The sequence below is a fragment of the Neophocaena asiaeorientalis genome, unplaced genomic scaffold (genome assembly GCF_003031525.2).
Source record: "Neophocaena asiaeorientalis asiaeorientalis breed wild unplaced genomic scaffold, Neophocaena_asiaeorientalis_V1.1 scaffold143, whole genome shotgun sequence".
Lineage (NCBI taxonomy): Eukaryota > Metazoa > Chordata > Mammalia > Artiodactyla > Phocoenidae > Neophocaena > Neophocaena asiaeorientalis.
In genome coordinates, this window is record NW_020175536.1 from 6,472,497 (window position 1) to 6,496,672 (window position 24,176).

Genomic DNA, 24,176 nt, shown 5'->3' on the forward strand with positions numbered 1-24,176 from the left:
GTCACTGATCTAATTCCTAATACCATAGATTAGTTTTGCTTCTTCATATAAATTGAGTCTCATACTAGGCATTCTTTTGTGTCTGGCTTCTTTCCCTCAACAATGTCTGCCAATAATATTACATGTATTGGCAGTTATTTCGTTTTTATTGCTGAGTAGTATTCCATTGTGAATATACTGCAATGTATCCATTCATTTATTGATGGGCATTGGCATTATTTGCACATTAAGCTGCGATGAACATGCAACAGTCTTTTGGTGATGATGTTTTTGCTTTTCCTTAGTAAATACCTAGAAGTAGAATTTTAGAGCTATAATATAAGTATATATTTAACTTCATAAGAAAGTGCCAGACTGTTTTCCAAAGTGGTTGTACTGTTTCACTTTCTGGCCACCAATGTCTGAAGAGTTCAAGTTCCTTGCCATATTTTATTTTAGGGAACTTTCACTTACTTCATCTCTTTCTCCATATGACTAGAGGTTTTTTGGTTTGTTTTATTGGATTAGCACTTTCATGATGAAGTTACGAATTTTCAAAGGGCCAAAAATCTCTTTGCAGATGAACAAGGTGGAAGTCTAAAGTCAAAACATGACATGAAAAGCAAGCTCTGGCTTCATGTGTTATCAGAAAGAAAGACGGATTTTATCCTCAGACTTTTAACGGCAGCTAGTTGGCTGAGACCTTACTATAACAACTCTTTCAGAGTCCCTGCTGCTGCTTGAATTGTAAAGGCTGCAATTGAAATGTGTTTCTTTACTTCTTTCCAGGCTGAACGAGGATCTGCTTTATTTTCAATATCAAATATAGAATCAAAGATGCCAGGAAATGATTCGCCAGCATATTTGTTGTGGCTGCTTGGAGCAAAGATGATGTGCCTAGTAGAAAAAAACAAAGAGAACAGGTTGAACTGAAGCATATACATATATTACTCTTTATATGCTTTTTCTTTATTCATTCTGCTTTGTTAGACCGTATCTTACTAAGTATTCTGTGTCTCCTCCTGGCATTTACTTTTGTTACTCCAAAATAAAAACATATAATTGGTTTGAGATATTTAGTTAATGGTATAATTTTAAGCAAAGAAAGGAGTTGATAAGATGCATCTCGTGAATCATATGTTGCCAACCCGTGCATTTGGAAGTAAGTAGCTTCTTTCCTGTAAGTTATGGGCATTAGTTGTCTAACTGCCTAGACATCCACAAACTGACATCCATGAAGCATGGATAATTTATGGATATGTGTAATAAGATTAAAAAATACCGCTGTATTGCCTTTTTTAGAGATTCAACAAGAATGACAGTTGTTCCCAGTACTCTTCAGACATTAAAAAGCAATAATTAAAGAAGCTTGTATTACAAAAATATCACAAGTGGCAAGGATAATAAAGCCCATTCCACAAAGGTAAAATGGCTATATATGGGTTGCCCACAAAGCACACTTTTTTGATCTAGAAGGAAAGTTTGCAGTTGATTTCCTACTTCACCTCATAAGTAGCTCAAGAGATCAAGTTACTTCTCTCCCCAGTGTGTGGAATTCTGCCTTCCACAAATGTACATATTTTATTAAACACTCTTATCAGGAATTAGGCCCAATAGTCAAATCCTATAGCTGCTTCAAGCTGTAAATCTACTGTAGGACGCAATATGGAACTCTATGTAAAGTCACTATATTAATGATCAAAGAGAAATTTATAATGTAATCATTTAGATTTCCCAAAGTACATCAGGATTTATTGCTCTTGGCTTTTAAATTTTAGTATGGCCTCAAATGGATCTTTCTTATTAAAACAGGTATATGTGCTAAACTGTTTATAAACATTATTCTGACATATATAAGCTGAGATTAGAGATACAGGTCATAGGTATTCCTTACTATACATGCCATCTTCTGGAGAATTGTAAAGGGAGAGTATAGTACAATATTATTGATATAGCAATCAAGTAAACCTGATGAAATTGTAAATGGGGTGTTTTCCTAATTTCTTTGTGATCATTAGTGTGTAGAAATGCCATAGGTCCCTGTATATTGCTTATGTGTCCTACAGCTTTACTGAATTCATTTATTCTAATAGTTTTTTTGTGGAATCATTAGGTTTTTCTACAAACAGTACCATGTCATCTGCAATAGTGACAGTTTTACTTCTTCCTGGTTTGGTTGTCTTTGATTTACTTGTCCTAATTGCTGTGGCTAGGACTTCCAGTACTATGTTGAATAAAAGTGGTGAGAGTAGGCATACTTGTCATGTTTTGGGTTTTTCACCATTGAGCATGATGGCAGCTCTGGGTCTGTCATATATGGCCTATGTTATGTTGAGATACACTGCCTCTGTATCCAGTTTGTTGAGACTTTTTTTTTTTAATTTGCTCTGCGGCATGTGGGATCTTAGTTCCCCGACCAGGGATCGAACCCATGCCCCCTGCAGTAGGAGCACGGAGTCTTAACCACTGGACCACCAGGGAAGTCCCGTTGAAACTTTTTATTATAAGTGGATGTTGAATTTCGCCATATGTTTTTTCTCTATTGAGATGATTATATGGTTTTTATTCACTTTGGTTGGGAATTTTCTTCTTTCAGCACTTTGAATACATCATGCCACTCCCTTCTGGCCTGAAAAATTTCTGCTGGAATATCTGCTAATGGTCTCAAGAGGATTCTCTTGTTCATAAGTTGTTTTTCCCTTGCTGCTTTTAAGATTCTCTCCTTATTTCTACCTTCCTTGCCATTTTAATTATAATTTGTCTTAGATGGGTATCTTTTGGTTCATCTTATTTGGAATTGTCTCAGCTTCCTGGATCTGGGTGTCTGTTTCCTTCCCCATGTTGGGGAAGTTTTCAGCCCCCTTCTCTTTTCTTTTGGGACCTCTATAACATAAATGTTGTTTCACATGATGTTGTCCCAGAGGTCCCTTAAGCTGTCATCACTTTTAAAAATCCTTTTTGCTTTTTGTTGCTCTGTTTATGTGAGTTCCACTACCTGTGTTCCAGGTCACTGATTCTTCTGCTTCTTTTAGTCTGCTAGTGAACAACTCTAGTGTATTTTTCAGTTCAGTTATTGTATTCTTTCTTTAACACCATGACTTCTATTTGGTACTCTCTTATATTTTCTACAAGTTTCTCAAAGTTTTCACTGTGTTCATCCATTCTTCTCTCACATTCAGTAGCATCTTTTATGACCACTACTTTGAACACTTTATCATGTAGATTACTTACATTTGTTCAAATGTTTTTTTCCTGAGGTCTTGTCTTTTTTTCTTTGTTTGTAACATATTCCGTGTTTCCTCATTTTGCTTGACTCTCTGGAAGAGGTGGCTGTTTCATCTAATGCATAGAAACCAGCAGTCTTGATGGAGTAGCCTCATGTGATAAACCTTATTGTCCAACCTTTCCCTAGCTCTTGGTTGTCTCTCAAACCTCTGTGATTCTCCAAGCCACCTATTTTTAATACCTCCCAATAGCTGAGTGTGTGCCAAGACCTGTCAGTGTACCAAAGGGGAATATCTCAGTCAGCACTTAGATTCAGGATGATTGGAAGCCAGGCCCTCAGGCAGCAGCTTTTAAAGTATGCAAATGTATACCATCCTGTGAAACACAAGAGTAGGTCTGGTGGCCACTAGAGCCAGGTCATATGAAGGTGTCCCCTGGGTAGCAGTCAAAACTCGGGGCTCCAGACAAGTGCATAAGCTCCTTTCTGGTATATACTAGCAAGCTGTAACAGAGCAGAGGGAGAACATAGACGGCGTTCCCCGGCCCGTGTTCTCTGAGAGGAGCTCCACAGGCCTCTAGATGTGTGCCAAGCGTGAAGGCTGCCCCTCAGGCTGAAGCTCCAGGACAGGCAAATAGGCCTCTTCTACGGAAAGGTGGGGGGGTGTTTCCGCCTGCTATCTGTGCAGTGACCTGAAGGTGGCAGCCTCCCACGCACTGACTCTCAGATCGTTGTAACCCTGTGGGACCCAGGAAAGCAATACCACCTGGCCGCCAGAGGCAGGGGATGAAGGGGTATCCCCTGGGCAGCAGCCGCAAAAGCTGAGGCATCAAATGTGTAAGAGTTCCCCTGAGAGATGCTCGTTCTCTGGAGCGTGGCAAAAGGAGAGCATGAAGACAGCACCTGCCCTCCTAGGTCTCTGGTACAGTTTACAGTCAGCCCTTAGATGGGTAATGTGTTTAATCAGAATCCTGCCTCTCGGCCTGCAGCTGTGATTATAAGCTTATAGGCTTCTTTCCCTGCTGCCTCTCTCTTGCTGTGCCTGACAGTGGTAGCTGTTTAATATCTATTCCTATGACACCCGCAAGCATAATCCCCTCTGGTCACCAGAACCAGGCAATGTAGAGGTATCCCCAGCAGCAGCTTCAAAAATCAGGGTGCCAGAAAAGGGTATAAGCTCCCTTCTGAGAGAGAAGGTCAAGCTGGAGTGAGGCAGAGGGAGAGCACAAAGAGTGCTTCCACCAGCCTCCATTCCCCGAGAGAGCACTCCGTGGGCTTTTAGAAGTGCACTGGAACGAAAGCCCTCTCCTCAGGCCAAAGCTCCTGGACAAGCAAATGAGCCTCTTTCTCAGAAAGACTGGGGGTGTTTTCAGTCTGCTCGTACCTTGGGGATGGTAGTCTGCCAAGAACTGTCTCTCTGGTTGTTACAGCCTCACGGGATGCAGGAATGCAATCCCTCCCAACCGCTACCCTGAGCCAAGCAATCTAGGTGTCTCCTGGCAACAGCTACAAAAACCAGGACACCAGATGCAAAAGGCAGAGCACCAGCTGCAAATAAAAGCTCCGCTCTGGAGATCAGCAGAGGGAATGCATAAAGATCATCACCTTCAGGGAAGAGGAGGGAAAGAAAGATAGTGCCCACGAGCTTTAGCAAGGCAGAGGAAGAGTGGAAATCGGCACCCACCGGCCCCCATCTTGGAGAGTATCCCACCAGGCCCCTGCCCCTCCAGCCAGTGCTTTAAGATCAGCAAATGAATCTCTTTCACATAAAATCTGGGTGCTTTTAAGGACTGCTTCTGTGCTGGGCCCTGTGCAGATGAGTTCCAGCGAGTCCTTTCAGCCTGAGCAGTTTCCCAGTTCTGTACATCCCTTTGGTCTTAGGGATGCAGCAGCTTTGTTGGTTCTCAAAGCCAGATATTTGGGAGGCTTACCTCTCAGGCACAGGGCCTAAAAGTTGAGGTGGCTGATTTGGGTACAAACCCTTTGCTGTGGGCTGCTGCCCCAGGAGTGGGCTTGGTGGCAAGATTGGGCCTCAGCCTCATCTACCCACATCCACATGGCCTTTTTCTCCTTTGCCTGATTTGAAGGAGTTGCTCGGCTAATCGTCAGGTCTTTTTCAGAGGAAACTGTCCCATCTGTAGCTGTAGATTTGGTATGTCTGGGAGAGGTGAGTTCAGTATCTTCCTACATTGTCATCTTGAACCACCTCTCCCTGGCTTTAAAATATAGTCTTCATGTTCAATTAATAGTTCCAAAAAGTGTGTTTACCCTTTGACCCTGAAATCTCAGGTACTGATTATAGAGATATTAAAACAAATGTTCAAGTAGGGCTCAGGGACATTTCATAGCAGTACTTTTCATAATACTAAATAATTGGGGGGCAAAATCTAATTAAAAACTCAATAAGGACTAAAAAATTTACACACGAAAGCCATACAGTGGAACACTATGCAGCAGATGAGAAGAGCTAAAATTCTATATATTGGGCTTCCCTGGTGGCGCAGTGGTTAAGAATCTGCCTGCCAATGCAGGGGACACGGGTTTGTGCCCTGGTCTGGGAAGATCCCACATGCTTTGGAGCAACTAAGCCCATGTGCCACAACTACTGAGCCCACGCTCTAGAGCCCGTGAGCCACAACTACTGAGCCTGTGAGCCACAGCTACTGAACCCGGCACACCTAGAGCCTGTGCTCCACAACAAACCCGCGCACCACAACAAAGAGTGGCCCCTGCTCGCTGCAACTAGAGAAAAGCCCGCGTGCAGCAACGAAGACCTGACACAGCCAAAGGAATAAATAAGTAAAAAATAATAAAGTTATATAGATCTCTGAGAAAAATTTTTACCAAAAGCAGTTGCAAAGTGATATATGGTCCCATTTATGTAAACAGAAATGAATAATAAATAACTATACATGTGTACATAACTGCATTCAAAATTTAACATCAAACTCATCACTGATTTTCCCTGAAGGAAATAATAGAAATGTCCGGGTGTTAGCACTGTCCCTTTTTATTCTATATAATTGTATAGAGCCTGAATTTGAAAAAAGATGTTTTGCTTATAAATCATAAATTAAAAAATAAGGACTTCCCTGGTGGTCCAGTGTAAGAATCCATCTTCCAATGCAGGGAACGCCGGTTCGAGCCCTGGTTGGGGAACTAAGATCCCACATGCCGTGGGGCAACTAAGCCCACGCCTCAACAACTGAGCCCGTGAGCTCTGGAGCCCACGCGCCACAAGTAGAGAGAAGCCGACGCACTGCAACGAAGAGCCTGTGCACTGCAACAGAAGATCCCACGTGCCACAACTAAGACCCGATGCATCCAGAAAAATAATTTTTAAAAAAACCTTTAAAAAATAAAAAATATAAATATATAAAGATGGACTAATGATAGGCAAGAGAGGATTAACGTGTAGATTAACTTTCAACCTTTGATTTGATATATGTAAATACTTAACTGATGGCTGCTATTTCATTTGTATTGATAAACATGTATCCTTACATTATGTAAACTATTATAAAAATAGCAGCCATTTACTGAGTATACCCCCTCTGAGCTGAATCTTCTGCATGCCTTAAATCTGCAGACCTATGGGGTAAAAGCACTGTAATCTCCATCTACAGCTGAGGAGCCTGAGTCTGAGAAGTAAATTTGTCCAGGTCACACCTAGTATTTGGCAGAGCTGGGCTCTAAATGCCTGGGCTTGTAATCAGTTAAATTATTACTAATATTTATAAGAAAGGTAACATAGAAATATCTTTTGTATATGTCATTTGATGATAAACAGCCTTGTAAAATAGCAATTATCACCATCCTAATTCAGATGAGCAAACCCTAGATATGACTTGCTCTAAATCACACATGTGCAAGTGAACTAGAACACAGATTTTCTGACTCTAAATACTAGGACCTTTCTAATTTTTACCAAGAAACCACGGCTTAAAATGTACCTCAAAAAACTGGAGGCTATCCAAAAGCAGCCAAGATACTGAAAGAAAACCTGAGATAGAGATCAAAAAAACAGTGATATTTCTTTAGGGGAAACTATGGCATCCATCTTCAAAAACCTGAAATGTTATATGGAAATAGATCTAGAATAATTCTTTTTGACTTTGGAGAGCAGAACAGGGTGAGAGGGAGAAAATTACAGGGAAATATATCTTTATGAAGAAAACTTTCTATTAAGTAGAACTTTCCTAAAACAGAACAAACTTCCTCATGTGGTAGAAAGCTTCCATTCACTGGAAGATTCAAACAGTGGCTGGATAACTACTTTTCTGAGATCCTACAGAAAAGATTCATGTAGAAAATTGAACTACATGAGCTCTCAGATCCCCTTTAAGATTCTGTGTCTTTTCGATTTTGTTACAAGACTTGGTTTTTTTTTTTTTTTTGCGGTACGCGGGCCTCTCACTGTTGCGGCCTCTCCCGTTGCGGAGCACAGACTCCGGACGCGCAGGCTCAGCGGCCATGGCTCACGGGCCCAGCCGCTCCGCGGCATGTGGGATCTTTCCGGACCAGGGCACAAACCCGTGTCCCCTGCATCGGCAGGCGGACTCTCAACCACTGCGCCACCAGGGAAGCCCTCAAGACTTGGTTTTCAACTATCATCTGCCGTTTACATCTGCAGCAAAGCAATACATGATATGAAATTAACTTTTCTGATAGTACAAGTTATACTGTTATGCATAATCTCACCCGTATTCCCTTCAGTATACATATCCACTTGACACTTGTCTGATAGCAGGAGTTTGAAGCACACCTTGGGTATGCTGGTTTTGGTCACAGTGACATATTTGGTGTCCTTTAGTGGAACAGCTGTTGCCTCCTTACCTATAGAACGGCCTCCCTGGTAAACCAAGGGGATCGATGAATGCCCTTTCCAGGAACATCAGTTGGTCATTCATAATTCTCACTGTAGTGGGGCTTTGAGAATAAGAAATAGATAATTAAAACCCTTACCATGCAACCACATTTTAAAACATTAAATAAGGATAAGGCATGAGGAAATAACCTTCTAAACTCATAGATTTTTTTAAAGAAAATGCATATAAAACACACCGTAAGGCTCATATGGTAAGCTACATATAACAGCAGGGGCATCTTTCTATTATTTATAATAAGCAGAGAGACTGATTGGGAAATGGTTTGTTTTTCAAGATCACAGACCAGAAAGAAGTGAAAGACATTTTTAATTTTTTGTAGGAGGAGAGCCTACAAAAGTAGGGTGGACTACCAAGTTGTTATTGATAAACCAGTTAATTCTACTGTGGAAGAAAGGAGCAGAGTAAAGGCTAAACAAGACAGAATGAAGGGAAGTTGCAGGAGTCTGCAAGGAGGGAGACAGCTGCTCCTAGTGGGCAGGGAGTCCTTTCCACACTTGGAATCTGCCAACTCTCTTTTGGGGTGCTGCAAAAGTTCCCTAGGCTGTCCTACAACCCCAGGGAGAGGGGCCCCTCACAATGACTGATACAGCTTTCTGCCCAGATGGGAGGTGGGAAAGCTTATTCTGATAAATCTGAAAAAAATTAAGAAATGTGACATGGACTGTAAGGTGGAACAAATTATGCTTGTTAAATAATGCTTTGAGTATAACTTTTAAATTATTTTTCAACCTAACAACGGCATGAGGTTAAATGAAATGCAAAAAAAGTATTAGTAAAGAAAGAATTTCTGCACCATTCACAGGAATATTGTGACTGTAGTAAAATATGCTACAAATGCACTTAAACCCATAGAATTATGAATTACCAGAAATAGTCAGAATTCTTATCATGCAAACTTCTAAAGACATGTCTCCCTGGCCCTTGCCATGGGATGAGTTTTTAGTCTATCATTCAACAGCTATGCCCCTCAAACTTTAATGTGAATACAAACTACCTGGAGAGTCTTGTTAAAGTGCAGAGTTCTAATAAAGCAGGTCTTGGATGGGGTCTGATATTCTGCCTTTCTAACAAGCTCCCAGGTGATGTTGATGCTACTGGCTGGCACACCATAATTTGAGTAGCAATGATTCAGAGTTGAATGCTTCTATAAGTGTACCCAGTTCATTCCAGTAACCAGACTGCTTTTCAAAACAGTAGGGAGCTTTACATTTGAAACTTACTTATTCAGATCAACTTGTGAAAGTCTTCTATGAAAATCGGAAGCAGACTTTGAGAAGTTTTTCACAGCAGAAAATAAGGAATCTTTTTTAAAAAATAGAAAAGTAGAAGGGAGATTAGTAAGCATGAGTGCTTCATATTTCAAAGGTCCATTTTCCAACCCCCCGCCCATTCCAGATTGCTGTGACTAAATAGATGTTGAAACTATTTTCTACTGAGTCTTCTTTCAGATCCATGGAAATTATTAGAAAATATTGTAACAAAGAAATAATGTATCAAATTGAAAATGGCAAAATTGGTTCTTAAGGAAATAACAAATTTCAAGAGTTTAAGACATAAAAAATCCTTTTAACTCAATTTATCAGAAACCCAGCATTCATTTATTTATTTATTCAATACTTACTTATTGGGACAATTCATATAGATCTAAGCACAATTTTCTAAATTTTCTTTGCTTCAGTTTCTAGATCTTAGTGCCTGCTGCTTGTCGTAACTTTCTGAAGGTTACTTTTTTTTTCTTAACATCTTTATTGGGGTATAATTGCTTTACAATCGTGTGTTAGTTTCTGCTTTATAACAAAGTGAATCAGTTATATATATGTTCCCATATCTCTTCCCTCTTGCGTCTCCCTCCCTCCCACCCTCCCTATCCCACCCCTCCAGGTGGTCACAAAGCACCGAGCTGATCTCCCTGTGCTATGCGGCTGCTTCCCACTAGCTATCTACCTTACGTTTGGTAGTGTATATATGTCCATGCCTCTCTCTCGCTTTACTGACCACCCGCTACTCATTCTCAGCACCCCTATAGTACCCTCTGTGAACCCCTTTAATAGATTTTCCCCTGCATTTTGTCTTCTCCTTCCCCATGAGAATTTAAGCTCTTTGAAGACAATGACTATTTCTTAATCTTCTTTATATCTCCCAGGAAATAACACAGCACTTGGTATACAGTAGACACTCAGTACATATTTGATAACTTTGATATATACTAAGAATATGTACTCCCAGATTAATAAAAGAAAATGGTTGCAATAAAACAGTAATAATAGCTAACATTATGAGCACTAAGTGACAGTCACCATTGTTTCCACATACCAACCAAATGAAATCTCCACAGCAATCTTGGAAACATTTTACTTTACTATTTCACTCATAATGAAACTGATACATAGGGGGTTAAGTAACTTTCTCAAGGTCACACAATGATTAAATATTAGAGCCAGGATTTGAACCAGGAAACCGCTTCCAGACCCAATGCTTAATGCTGCTACACTACACTACACCACATTTCACTTCTGCTTTGCAGGAGATACATGATGTGGAATAGCAACCACAAAATGGCCAGATATAAAAGGAAAGAATGCTGAAAACCATGGAAAAAATCCTCCATGTAGAAAAACATTAATAGGTAAATGCTGCAGTAATAATGATAATAATGTAATACTACATATATGTAGTAGAAGCGGTGGCTTTCTTTACTTTCCAATCTTTGTGTAATATTGTTACATTTTAATAGTATTGTTCTTATAACAAAACATTTTTAAAGGCAGCAATATGGGGAAAATATTTACCAACCCAATGTTTGTAGCACTAACTTAGCAAAATGGATTCATCCTACAAATATCAAACTAAATCACATTCTTTAATAGGTGTTTAAAGTTTTTTTTCTATAAGTCAGGATTAGGAAATGAGGCAGGGATAAATTCTAGGATGAAATGGTGTGCATGGATGACAATAGGAGGTGATATCTTAAAACTCTAACTTGATGATTATAAAATATCTGTCCAGCCATTTCTTACCAAATGATACTTGATGGTGTCTTAATTGTTGGTCATATTTCTTGGATAAGCTGTAGATACCTGTTGCATAGTTTTCCAAAGATTTTGCATAGTCTTGAATGTTGAAAGGAATGATTTTAGAGTCTGCAAGCTCATAAACCAGTGCTCCTCGTAACTGAGCTACAGCAAGCTGTTTTTTAAACGTGGGGTCATAAAAATTCTCCACCAATTCAAATGTCTCATAAATTGTATGGTACATTGGATAACTGCTGTAATTATCTGTTTTCTGAAAAAAAAAAAAGGTGGGGGGGACCGAGTATATACAAACATTAAATATTCAAATTATAATATTTTATGGAATCATAAAATGATTGTATTAAAAAACATAACCATATGGCACCCTGAGTTTTATCACAATGAGTGAAAACATTAAGTCTAATTAACTAAAACCCCACTGCCAAATTTTCACCAATTTAAAATTTTACCATTATTCATTTTATAATTCATATAATCTTTATTCAAAACACTGCTTCCTGAAACTTTTCCCTATTGCTTTGCCGACAATTAAATTAAGGAGTACATGCTCAAATTGCATACCAGCACAGTTTAAAATTATCTATCAACTGATTGAGAATGAAAGGTTCTGAGCAGCTAAGTATTGTTATAGCTGAAGGATTATTCAGCTGACACTTTAACAGGTTTGAACTACAGGGGTTCAACTTATACATTAATTTTTTTCAATAAATATGTACTACAGGACTACATGATCCTGAATGTAAAGCTATGTATGGGTTTTCAACTGCTGGGAGGGTTGGCACCCCTGTTGTTTAAAGGTCAACATTTCAGCCCCTTCCCTCCCTTCCCAAACAGTATATAACCACATGCCATTTAACCTTTGTTACAAAATTAAGGGTTACCATTATAAACATAAATTGTTACAGGGTGGTACTCCACATAAATATGTTTTACTTCTTAGGTCTGCCTTTCCTAACTTTAGTTTTTACCTATCTGCTACTTTGCCATAAAGCTATCATTCTTATTGCTTTTAATATCACTGAAAGGCATCCCTTTATCAGTCTCTCTCCCTCTATCTGATATTCTGCTTTAAATCTGCATTGTCTTAGAAACTAGCTAACTTTGTTCAGAATGATGACAGTATAAAAGTGAACAAGCTTTGACAGAGGTAAAGTGCATCTTTTATGTATGAAGTGTAATGAGTATTAGTATACAGATTTATGTATTTATTATGGGTTATTCTGAAGTTGTTTTTGCTTACTTCTCTGTTAGTTGTATACCGGATAGTCAAATTTGCAAGGGATATGTATTCTAGATAAGCAAGATGTTGGCATACTGCAATTATGATTAGAAAATTATTAAAATCTGTGACAAATTTGAGTTTACTGATGTAATCTTCAGTTTGGTTTATGACATAATATATAACAGACAAACACGGTATAGGTTCGAAACCCATGTACTCACATATCATCAATGTGTTTGAGTGGCAATGGTGCAATGCAGGCAATGCAGATCAGAAAAGAAGAATTAGATTTTCCAACAAAGCCCGCATCAGGAAAAGGATGCAAACCTCTTGGTAGTGATAACCATCTAAATACCTGGCATTACTCTTATCAACTACCACTTCACTGAATAACCCTGGCAGTGAACATTAACAAAATAACACAAATTATTTCCTAGTCCATCTACAAAGGGACCTGCAGGCTATCTCTATCCCTGCAATTCTTCCCAGGCCACATGTCCACTCGGTGCCTGGTACCCAACAACTAAATGACAGAATTCCTAACAAAGAGAATGTGGATGAAGTGCTATGTATCCAAAATAATAAAATGGCTTACCCTATTCTTAGTGTACCGGACTCTTCCTGAAGCAATTCCAAGTCTCTGAAAATAAGCTTCAAAATCACTTCCAGATCCCAGCTTGTTGATTCTAAATGTAAAATATGATACACATACACACACACATGAAGAAATCAATGCATAAATAAATAATATAAAATTAAATAGATGGCACCATGAATCCTGCCCCAAGAACTGCAAGGAATTGTATGGCACATTTATAAAAATTAAGAAAAGGTATACCACCACACCTATTTATATGTGTGATAAACCTATAAATCTGAACTGACTAAAACCAGAGTTGGGCAGTGACACTAAATATGGCAACCTGGTAACTATGATATCTTCCGTATCTTCAGCATTTATGGTATTTGTTTTGAGGGAAAAACAAATAAGATACGGTCTCTGCCCTCAGAGAACTATACTCTAGTAAGAAAACTGCCATGAGAAAGTCTACATTTAAGATCATGAAGACTCTAAAAGTGCCTTAGTTTATTTCAGAAATAAATCTAATTATAATATATTGCTTTGCATATAATTAAGAAGCCACTACATACATACATATATATAAATAATATATAAATATATACATATAAAATGTAACGATGGGATTTCCCTGGTGGTGCAGTGGTTGGGAATCCTCCTGCCAGTGCAGGGGACACAGGTTCGATCCCTGGTCCGGGAAGATCCCACATGCCGCGCAGCAACTAAGCCCGTGAGCCACAACTACTGAGCCTGCACTTTAGAGCCCGCGAGCCACAACTACCGAGGCCTCGTGCCACAACTACTGAAGCCTGTGCACCTAGAGCCCATGCTCCGCAACAAGAGAAGCCACCGCAATGAGAAGCCCATGCACCACAACGAAGAGTCGCCCCCACTTGCTGCAACTAGAGAAAGCACGCACGCAGCAATGAAGACCCAATGCAACCAAAATTAAATAAATAAAAACTTTTTTAAAAAAATGTAATGTCATAGAAGATTTTCATTCAAAAATAAGTCAGTAAAACAGAATATAAAATTACACATGCATTAAGAACCTAACTATATACTTCCAAACTATTAGACATGTTTTTGAGATTGAGACCTTGGGATGTTTTTTAAATCTTTTTTTCTACTCTAGTGTTTTTTTGAATAAGCATTTAAAACATAGTGGAGGGGCTTCCCTGGTGGTGCAGTGGTTGAGAGTCTGCCTGCCAATGCAGGGGACGCGGGTTCATGCCCCAGTCCGGGAAGATCCCTCATGCCGCGAAGCGTCTGGGCCCGTGAGCCATGGCCGCTGAGCCTGCGTGTCCGGAGCCTGTGCTCCGCAATGGGAGAGGCCACAACAGTGAGAGGCCCGCGTACCGCAAAAAAAAAAAAAAAAATAGAATCCGCCTTCCAATGCAGGGGATGTGGGTTCCATCCCTGGTCAGGGAACTAAGATCCCACATGCTGCAGAGCAATTCAGTCCATGCGCCACAACTACTGAGCATGTGAGCCACAACTAGAGAGCTCGCATGCCACAACTACAGAGCCCACCCGCTCTGGAGCTTGCACGCCACAACTAGAGAGAGAAGTCTGCACACCACAACGAAAGATCCCACGTGCTGCAACTAAGACCCAACGCAGCCCAAAATAAAATAATAAATATTTTTTTTTAATTCCTGTAATAAGAAAAAAAATATAGTGGAGACACATTTAAACTTTCACAAGACTTATTTGCAATATGGAATGAAGCTATAAATTGCTACCACCAGCTGGTTTTAGAAATAGTATAGGAGTAGAAAACAAATATAAATATAAAATAAATACAAGAAAGCTGCTATTGTATAAATGAGAAGTAAAAGTTAATTCTTACATAAAATCTAAACTAATTAAAGGTAAAGACATAACTTGGTAGTTGCTGATAATGCACCTTAATAAATTTAGAAAGAAATAATCCATCATTCATTTTTTTACTTCATTTGAATTGTATTTATTAATGTATTTAATATATATCTTAATGTAATTTTATGCAAGAATGCAAAATAATGGCTAATAATTTTTTACTAAAAATTTGCAAAAATACTCTCAAATTGTTCAGACATCTGAGAATTGCCTGTCTGGAGAAACAAGGGGCAAAGGGGAACTCAACTGATCATGTGGTAGAAAACGTACATACAAGTAATTTACCTAGGCAAAGTTTTATTTTCAGATGAAGGGTCCTTTTCTAACCAGCTTTCATAAAGAGATTTACTCTCAAAACCATCATCTGGGCTGGAGATCTGGAAAGATAAATCAAATATTGGGAATAAGAGGTAGAATAACTAAATTTACTCCAATATAAAACCACATGTTAGTTAATATCGACTTCTACGTTTATCTATGTGAACGTTTGTGTATCATATTCTTTACAGAAAAATATGTTTTTGCAAATTCCAAGAAAAAAATCCAGCCCAAATTCTTGTTCGTTTGTAATTCCCACTTACTTGTACTTTTGTACTTGTCCTTAGGAAAAATTTTCTTGCTTATGCTGGTAAACTTTTCAATAGCATTTCAGACTTTTAACAAGTGTCATCAGTTCAGTGTTGGGCAGCTTAGATTTCTTTCAGTGGGAAGTCACTGGGAGAAAACTTTATATATATAATATTTACTTTAGTAAATTGCTTTTGTCCAAGATGACCTACAGTGAGGCCTTAGGGCAGGAGACAGACATTAAGAAGCTGAGCTTGAAATTGTCAATATGAGTCCTGGTTTTGTAGGGCAGGTGGGGTGAGGAGGAACTGTTATTTTAGAAAGTCTGTGTTTAAACAATGTTGGAATTTGATGGGTTTTTTAAAAAACTACATAACCTCAGGTTTCTAGCTGGGAATTTTAAGAACTTATGTATATACATAAATATTTTTTATTACCCTCATTAAACATATACTTACAAACTTATACTTTCCTTTTCTTTCTCCACTCTAAGAAAAGCAGAAGCATGTGGTAGAAGAAAAATCATCATACATATTGGCTGCATTTTGCTTGTTGGTTTACAGCTCTGCTTTGTTCAAAAATGGACCAAAGAAAGACCCTACTTATGAAATGCTGAAAGCATTATAACTTTTGGTGTATTGCTTCCTTTCTTTAAACCCTAGTTTCCCACATGTGGAAATGGGGATACTGGTACCCATCTTAATCGAAACAATAACTTCTCTGATATCTTCTCAGGCCTTTACACAGAGTTGGTTATTCCCTCATCATAGCATACGAGGTCCTCAGCTTAAAAACAGTCTCAGCACTCCACAGAGACACCCCCTTCCCACCAGCTTGTGGGAGCTTCAGGGATGTTCTGCTCATTTCCAGCCAAATGACTGGGTTCTACTCTGTACTCTGCTTCTGCCAATTTGCAACGGCTGAGATCCTGCTCCAATTCCTACAAACTGCTTGAACTGAATTCCCTGCAAAATCCTCTTCATTTTCCGGAATCATACCATCCAGGTCTAGCACCAGCCAGAACTGTGTCCCTACGGCCTGTACAGCTAAGATCAGAATTTTCTGTTTCAGCTATATGCACTGTCATAATTGCTGATTCTCCCCCATTATTTCAACAACTTGTCCATTTCCTGCTTCTATCAGGCAGGTAGGTTCCCTTCTCTCTAAGCTCAGCCCTCTCCACCACACTCCCCAGCATGGTTTGACCATGCCAACACACACTAGGGGTTGATAAAATTGTAATAAACAGTTTAGGAGGATAAAAGTCTCCTTTCTCTACTGGGTTTTTGTATGGCCACAGATAAGCATCTGCCTTTGTACAAAGGGGGGATAGAATGAAACTTCTGCTTATTGGTCCTGAAATTATTATTATCCCTCACATCAAAGGCAGGAGCCACCTCTGTAGAACATGAATGCTACCTTGAGGAGGGTTCTCCCAAAAAAGATTGTCTTTACAACTTGCTTTCAGATGAGATGTTTTTATGGGACATTCCAATGAAAGGATCAAGGACATAAGCTACCCAATACAGTGAGAGAGTTGTGATAAGAATAATGAGAGGACTCTTATTTGGGAGAATAAGATGTTAAAGACACTAACAGTGAAAAGGAAAGGGCAAGATTAAGGAAGATTGGGAAATAGTACCTACAGAAAATGGATACCTACTTCACATTGTCATCTACGTGATACCTACTTGAAAGAAATACGTCTATAGTTAAATCCTATAACAGGTAATTATTTAATGATGTACACAGATATTTAATGAACAGATTACATAATTTTTAGAGATTTAGAGTACATTAGAGTTTTCAGAGTATTTTATATATCAATAAGTAATATTTATAAAATTCCTGTGTGATAAGTAAGCATGTGGAATTATTTCCATTTTGCTTTTAGATTTACTGCAGCTTAACCTATTCACTACACTGATACAGAGTAATCTTTCTAAATGAATAAATATGATGATGTACAACCTTGTTAAAGATTCTTGAATTTCTCCATCACCAAGTTTCTGCACCCCTATTTGTCATGCCCCATTTTGTACCAGCCTTTCACCAACACCTTATGCTTAGGTCACACTAAGTTACCTACAGGTCAAGAAATACGTTCTTTCATACCTCCACATCTTTTTTTAGGTACTGCATCCTCTGTTGAGAAAGCGTCTCCCTTACCTTCACATCCCTCCATATTACAGCCCAACCATTAATTCTTCAGGAAACATCCTCTAATGTTTTCCCACTTCCCCAGCTGCCCCAGGATTTTAGCTTCTCTGTTCCACAATTGTTCTCCATTGTATATAGTATCCAATACTCTAGTGAAATATATATAGTTCCTCATTTATAGGTCTGTATCCTCTCTAGATCACAGAGTATTTGGATTCAGTAATCTTTTCCTTTTATCATTGCTGCTGCTAGAATTCATTTTATAGGGCCTGATACATAGTAACCATGTAATAAACACTTGTTGAATGAACGAATGAATGAGTAGCCAAGGCAATCTTTGAAATCAAGGCTTTTCCATTCCAGCTCAGCGTTCTTTCTGTTATATAAAAATGCCCATGCCAGACAAAATGACAGACCCCATACTTTATAACAAATTTATACAATTATTAAGAACTATTATTAGGACAGAAACTAGCGCTACTATTTTCATAGTTATGTCACATAAGTAAATATTATATTAAAGATTTTGTTCTGCTTAGTTATTATATCAATACAAATCAGCTGTGTCGCCAGTTTAAAAATAAGTATCACTAATTTAGAAAACAAGTTATTCACTTACTATTCATCAGAAAACATTAAGACGGAACTACTTATATACCTCTTTTGTCAGTTTATACACCAGTTGGTAAAGAAGGGGTGTACAGTCAACTCTGAGAGTATAATTGCCTGCAAAATAAGACACACAGAGTATTTTAATACTTCCCAATGAAACTCCAATCTATTTAATTCTAACTTTATTTTCTAATTATAAACAAGATATAATTACTTCAAATTGAAGGCATCATTCCCAGAGAATTAAAAATAGTGTGGAAATAATTCTTCAGGGGTGAGAGAGGCTGCGGTAAACACTTAGGACAGTGGAGGGCACAGCTGGATTGTGCTGCTAAGGCAGCAGCTCTCATCCTTCAGTAAGGGAGCATCACTTAGGGAGACTTTAGCAAAGGAAGTGATAAGGCCACAGTATTCTTTCTTCATTCATTCAATTCAGCCTTTTTTTCTTTTTTCCCTGGCTGTGCCACTCGGCTTGCAGAATCCTGGTTCCCCGACCAGGGATACAACCCAGGCCCACGTCAGTGAAAGCGCTGAGTCCTAACCACTGGACTGCCAGGGAATTCCCTCATTCATTCCATTCAATAGTATATATCAAGACATTAGACTACAGTATGTCAGTAGCTAGTAAGTGTGCTTTGACATTTATCTAGAAGTAATAATACAGTGAAAGCCTATAGATATAAATGTCACATGTCAGGGTCAAAAGGAAGTCTGTAGTTTGTACTCACTTCAAATTTGCTCCAGTACATACAGGAAGTATTTCTGTATGAAATATTCTGTAGACCAATCCTTTTACTATCTCCACATGAAGAATGTAATTAAGTACTAGAGTCTTAACTAGTAATCCAAGATAGGCAAATGGTAAATATACTAAAGAAATTAAGATCAATAGCTTAATTATGAATCATATTGATTCATTTGAATCATAATGATTTTCTCTCTGGTAAAAATGGAAAATGGAGGTATTATCGAGGTGTCTCATAGGAGAGGATAATCTTAGAAAGTTTACAAGCTGAATTTACAGACTTAAATGATGGTATACTATTTAATAACAACCCAAAATAAAATTTACCTTCTATAGATGAATCTGAGTTGATATAAGCAACGCTTCTCTCCTGAAGTGATTTTACATTCTCCTATAGTTGAAGCAAAAGTTGTTACTTAACTCACAGCATTTACAATTGTGAGAATGTAAAAAAAATAATTTAGTATAAGAGTGGTCTGCAAATACCTTTATAAATCAAATACCTATGCCTTTGGCAATAATTTCTGAGAAATTATCTGATTGGTTGACAACATTAACTCAGTTAAAACAAGTAAGAAAAATAGTATGATGCTGTAGCTACTGTTTATAGCAGTAGCAGTGAGCCCTGAGGCAACAGCATTTTGAAAATGTGGTTCCTTGATCCCCTGCAGCAGAATATGAAGGGTAAACCTCAAGGAATCTCAGCCCCACCCCACATCTGCTGAATAAGAATTGCTCAAAGTAAGGCCTGGAAATCTATAATTTTTAAAAGGTATCCCTGGCAATCCTTACATACATTAAAGTGTGAGATCCACTGAAATTGGACACTCATGGAAATTCATCATTTTAAAAGTGAGTAGTTGGAAATTTCCATTTATCTAAATATTTTTTTAAAAAAGATATGAAGAAAAAGAACAAAAAAGCAGGAGAATAGAGAAAAAAACAAGAGAGAAAGAAGGATGGACAATAAAAAAAGATGTTCTCTCTCTTTCTCTGATTCACACACACACGCACACACACACACACACACACACACATCCAAGAAAAATAAATCAGAGAAAAACTAATGTCATCGTCCTCAGATGAGAATATGCTGAGAGACCACTTTACTTCTCTCTCTCTCTAGCTTTGTACCTTATAAGAACATGTTACAATAAAATCATTTAAAACTGTGAGTGATTATCACACAAATGAGGATTCTTGCCTCTACAGTTGCCCACACAGGCCAGATCACACCTGACTCTGCTGTAGATAGAGTAAGCGTTCCCATTATAACAGATTTACAGTAGAAATAAAGAAGGTTCCTTAACTATATTTAAGGAAGGTGGGACTTCCCTGCTGGCTCAGTGGTTAAGAATCCGAATGTGAATGTGATCAAGAATCTGGTAGAAAACTGGAAGCAGTACTGAAACTGTCTTTTAACCCACATGTATTTAAATTAATGCAAGGCATATTATATCTTGGATTTATTTTAAGCTGCTGAAATTATAGGAACAGAGACATGTATTTATATATACATGTATTCATAAGAAATTACATATTTCTAAAAGTAAATGACCTTAATGAAATTTGATTCATCTAAATTAACAGTCTATTCCAAAATACATATTCATAATACCAACATAATAGTAAAACCTCGGAATATAAATAGAATAAAGCATAAGTGATATAAATGACTGTATGTGTGTGATTTTACTCCCATATTTATTTATTTCATATTATTATTTTAAAGTAAAGTAAGAGGAAAGGAGTCAGAAGGAAAGCACTTGAAAACTAGACACAATGGCAAGAATTATAAGACATACTTTAAAACAATTCTATAATATCTGGACTTATAAAAGATAAATAGAGGATGGTGGAGGGAAAGTGCTTTATGGCACACTTGCCTTTATAAAAATGCACAAGCTTACCTTGCACATTTAAGAACTTAGAGATACTCAACAGAGAGGCTAAGGGAAGAAGATAAAAGAGGGGGCCTAGGAGAGACACTTAAAGACTAAGCATTAAGACCCAGTGACAAATAAAAATTAATCATAACTGAAGGAAAAATAAACCCTTGAAATTGTAACTCAGTTTACAAAATTATCATATTATACTCAACAATCAGGAACTTTTGTGAATGGTAAAATATACCTATGGTTACAGTTATACATTGAATCTTTAAATGTGAAATTACAATCAAAGTATAGTCACCTTAACAGAACATCTTATGCTCTCTTAGATGGAAGAACTCTAAGGAAACTTCAGAAGCTTGAAAATTAACTCCAAGTATCTGTATCAGTTTTTACATAAGTTAATTCATTTGTCAGAAACAGTGTGCTAGTTTTAACTACTTTTGGAACTTAACAGATTTTTTACAAAACAAATACAAATAGAAACTAAAATATTTTGACAATAATAAATAAATTTGTTTGTAGCCCAGTAACTAAGAGGATATTCTGTTTTGTCAATCTGATATGATAGTAAAAGCAAACTCTAATTCCTAAATTCTCTTGGGTATTTATCCAAATTAAAACCATATTAGGTAATGGAACCTATGTGCGATTATCCAGATACATATATTTGTTCCCTGTTGACCAAGAAAATAAGAACTTCTCTGTCTTATTTACCTCAGCCCATTCTGTGGAACCCAGAAGTCCAAATTCTTCTGCATCCCAGCTGGCAAAAATGATAGTTCTTCTTGGTCTCCAGCCTGTAATCATTGTTAACATACATAGTTAGGTACACCTGCCTAAAAACAAAGGAAAATTCAGCGAGTCACTTTTTGTCATCACCTACCAAAGAAACATTACTTACCTCTACTCATCAGTTTGCCAAAACTCTGAACAACTTCTTGCAAAACAGAAGCCCCACTGGTTGGGTCAATACCTCCAAATACCCAGGAGTCCCGATGACCTCCCAGAATAACATACCTGTCTGGGAAAAAATGTGTTCAAAAGAACTACAACTTTGAATACATTATAGAGAGTAGTAATTTATGTTTTTAAATTAAGCTTCCTCTCGCTTGAGTTTCCCCATAGAAAATAATCAACACCGTAAGATAGAGTCTTCTTTTAGAATTATACTTTTTTATTCCAAATTTAGTTGTTTCACATCAGCCAGAAAAAAATCAATTGTTGACTAAAATTTATCTTCTCTTACTCTTGTAATCTTTGTAAAAACAAAACGCCTAAAATAATCCACCAACTCACCAGGTTCCACAGATCCTCTGATAGTTCCAATTACATTGTAAATCCTTGTGATTTTATTGATGTTATGAACACGCATTCTAACCTTCCTAGAATTTCAAAGGAAACAAATTACTTCACATAGAACATTATGTCTAACTGCTTTCTTCCAATGTTTTATTATAAGAAATCTCAAAAGTACAGAAAACTGTATAATAGGACAATAAATTCCCAAATACCCACCACATAAATTCAATAATTGTAATATTGTTGATTCTCTTGCAAGGAAGTTGCAGACATCATGACAGGTCACTCCTGTGTACTTAAGCATGCTCCTTAAAGCCAAATTTTAAAAACCAAACATCAATATTTTATATTTTTCCTCCCTCATAGCTCTACTGTTGATATTTATTTAAAGTTCAAAATATTCTATTATTAAACATGTCTTGGGTATTCATTCTAAAATTTTTAAATACACCCTATACAATTACAAAAAATAAGGGAGACAGCCCATTATCTATTAAAGGTCAAAGAAGCTTATTTTTAATGTGTTTTATATTTATATTAATTCCTGCTATTTGGTAACATTTTCCAAGATTATTGAAATAGTCTATTAGTACATTTTAAAGGGCTGACTGAATGCTGCCTATAAGAAACATGATAAATTCTATTGTTAAATGGCAATTTGAGAAGCACCTGCTAAAATGTACAAGACAACTATACGATGAAACTTTTCCAGGTCATCACTGTTGATTCTGATTTGGGCCTGCCTTTTAAATATTCATTCATCAATTATAATTAACCAAATTAGAATTCACGGGAAAGAACAATCAAGCTCAGAAAGTCAGAAAAAAATGTCATTCACGTTTTATAAATCAAAGTGACATGGGAAAATGTTGAGCCTCTTTTTCACAAAGGAACAAAAGTTTTTAATCTATGGTGGGCTTACAGAAGGTGGGCAGGGAACCTACATAGTACTTCTTTTTCTCGGTACGCGGGCCTCTCACTGTTGTGGCCTCTCCCGTTGGGGAGCACAGGCTCCCGACGCGCAGGCTCAGCGGCCATGGCTCACGGGCCCCGCCATTCCGCGGCATGTGGGATCTTCCCGAACCGGGGCACGAACCCTTGTCCCCTGAATCGGCAGGCGGACTCTCAACCACTGCGCCACCAGGGAAGCCCAGTACTTCATTTTTGAATGGAAAAACAAACAAGTCAAATCCTGTATATTAAGTGCAAATTCTGGTTTTTCTTCCCCTAAAAGTACACTGTGCTTCTGAATGCATATGTAATTCATGTGCAGTATTCAACTAAAAGTGCCTTTGGGGGAAAACTAATCAATGGGTGTTGTTTTGCATTTTAAGACATTAAGTAAAAGATTTATTTTTACTAGAATGATAAAAATTAATAGCAAAAATACTCTTTAGCATGTTTCTAAGTATATGAGCCTAAGCTCTATTAGTAAGAAAGCCAGCTTCATTGATGTATGTCATTAAATGAAGAAAATTAAGTAAAGAATACTGTAACAATGAGGAATGAGGAAAAAATCTATTTTAATCTAAACATGAAAATAAACTGGCTATCTGCTCAGATTCTCAAAGAAGCTCATCTACATCTTTAATCCTTATATCTTCCTGGTTTTTAGTATCATTGACTCCAGAAGTACCTAAAAGAATTATCTAGAGAGGTGCTGCTATGGCTTCCAGTGGGGTTGGTGTGAACGATGTGGGCTCAGCAAATAAAGTTCCCGAAATTCTGAAATTCCGGACAACTTGGGAGATTGGCTTTGGGGCGTCTACTGCTTCACCACCGATAGGAATGACTTCCAGAGGAATTTGATCCTCAGTTTGGGACTCTTTGCTGTGGGAGTTTGGCTGGACAGGAATTTGAGTGACAATGACCTAAAGGCACCTCAGCCAGGGGTGTAGCCATAAAAACACATAGAACCCCTGTGCTGTATCTGTACCTTCCAAACACAGTGCCTCCCACCTGTGACCATTACACGACTTGCCCTGATGGCAACTGAAGTTTGATTCAGATGGGCACCTTTCCTTCCCTGCCTTGTAATAGAAAAGAACTTCTTGTACTCTATTACAAGTTATTCATCAAGGGATGTTGTCTA

At 37.9% G+C, this 24,176-nt stretch overlaps 1 protein-coding gene across 1 annotated transcript in view; it reads right to left on the reverse strand.

Moving 5' to 3' along the window:
- Nucleotides 1–479: 479 nt before the first annotated feature.
- The window catches only part of NAALAD2 (N-acetylated alpha-linked acidic dipeptidase 2), a 48,724-nt gene continuing 25,027 nt past the window's right edge, over nt 480–24,176 (reverse strand). Inside the window, exons 9-19 of the mRNA XM_024731265.1 lie at nt 22,082–22,167; nt 21,687–21,806; nt 21,500–21,582; nt 19,218–19,281; nt 18,192–18,259; nt 15,092–15,183; nt 12,941–13,031; nt 11,109–11,373; nt 9,312–9,393; nt 8,039–8,131; nt 480–876 (exon numbers count right to left, since the gene is read on the reverse strand). Of these exons, the coding sequence (XP_024587033.1) occupies nt 687–876; nt 8,039–8,131; nt 9,312–9,393; nt 11,109–11,373; nt 12,941–13,031; nt 15,092–15,183; nt 18,192–18,259; nt 19,218–19,281; nt 21,500–21,582; nt 21,687–21,806; nt 22,082–22,167 (1,234 nt within the window). The 3' untranslated portion in view covers nt 480–686. The remainder of the gene's footprint in view (nt 877–8,038; nt 8,132–9,311; nt 9,394–11,108; nt 11,374–12,940; nt 13,032–15,091; nt 15,184–18,191; nt 18,260–19,217; nt 19,282–21,499; nt 21,583–21,686; nt 21,807–22,081; nt 22,168–24,176) is intronic.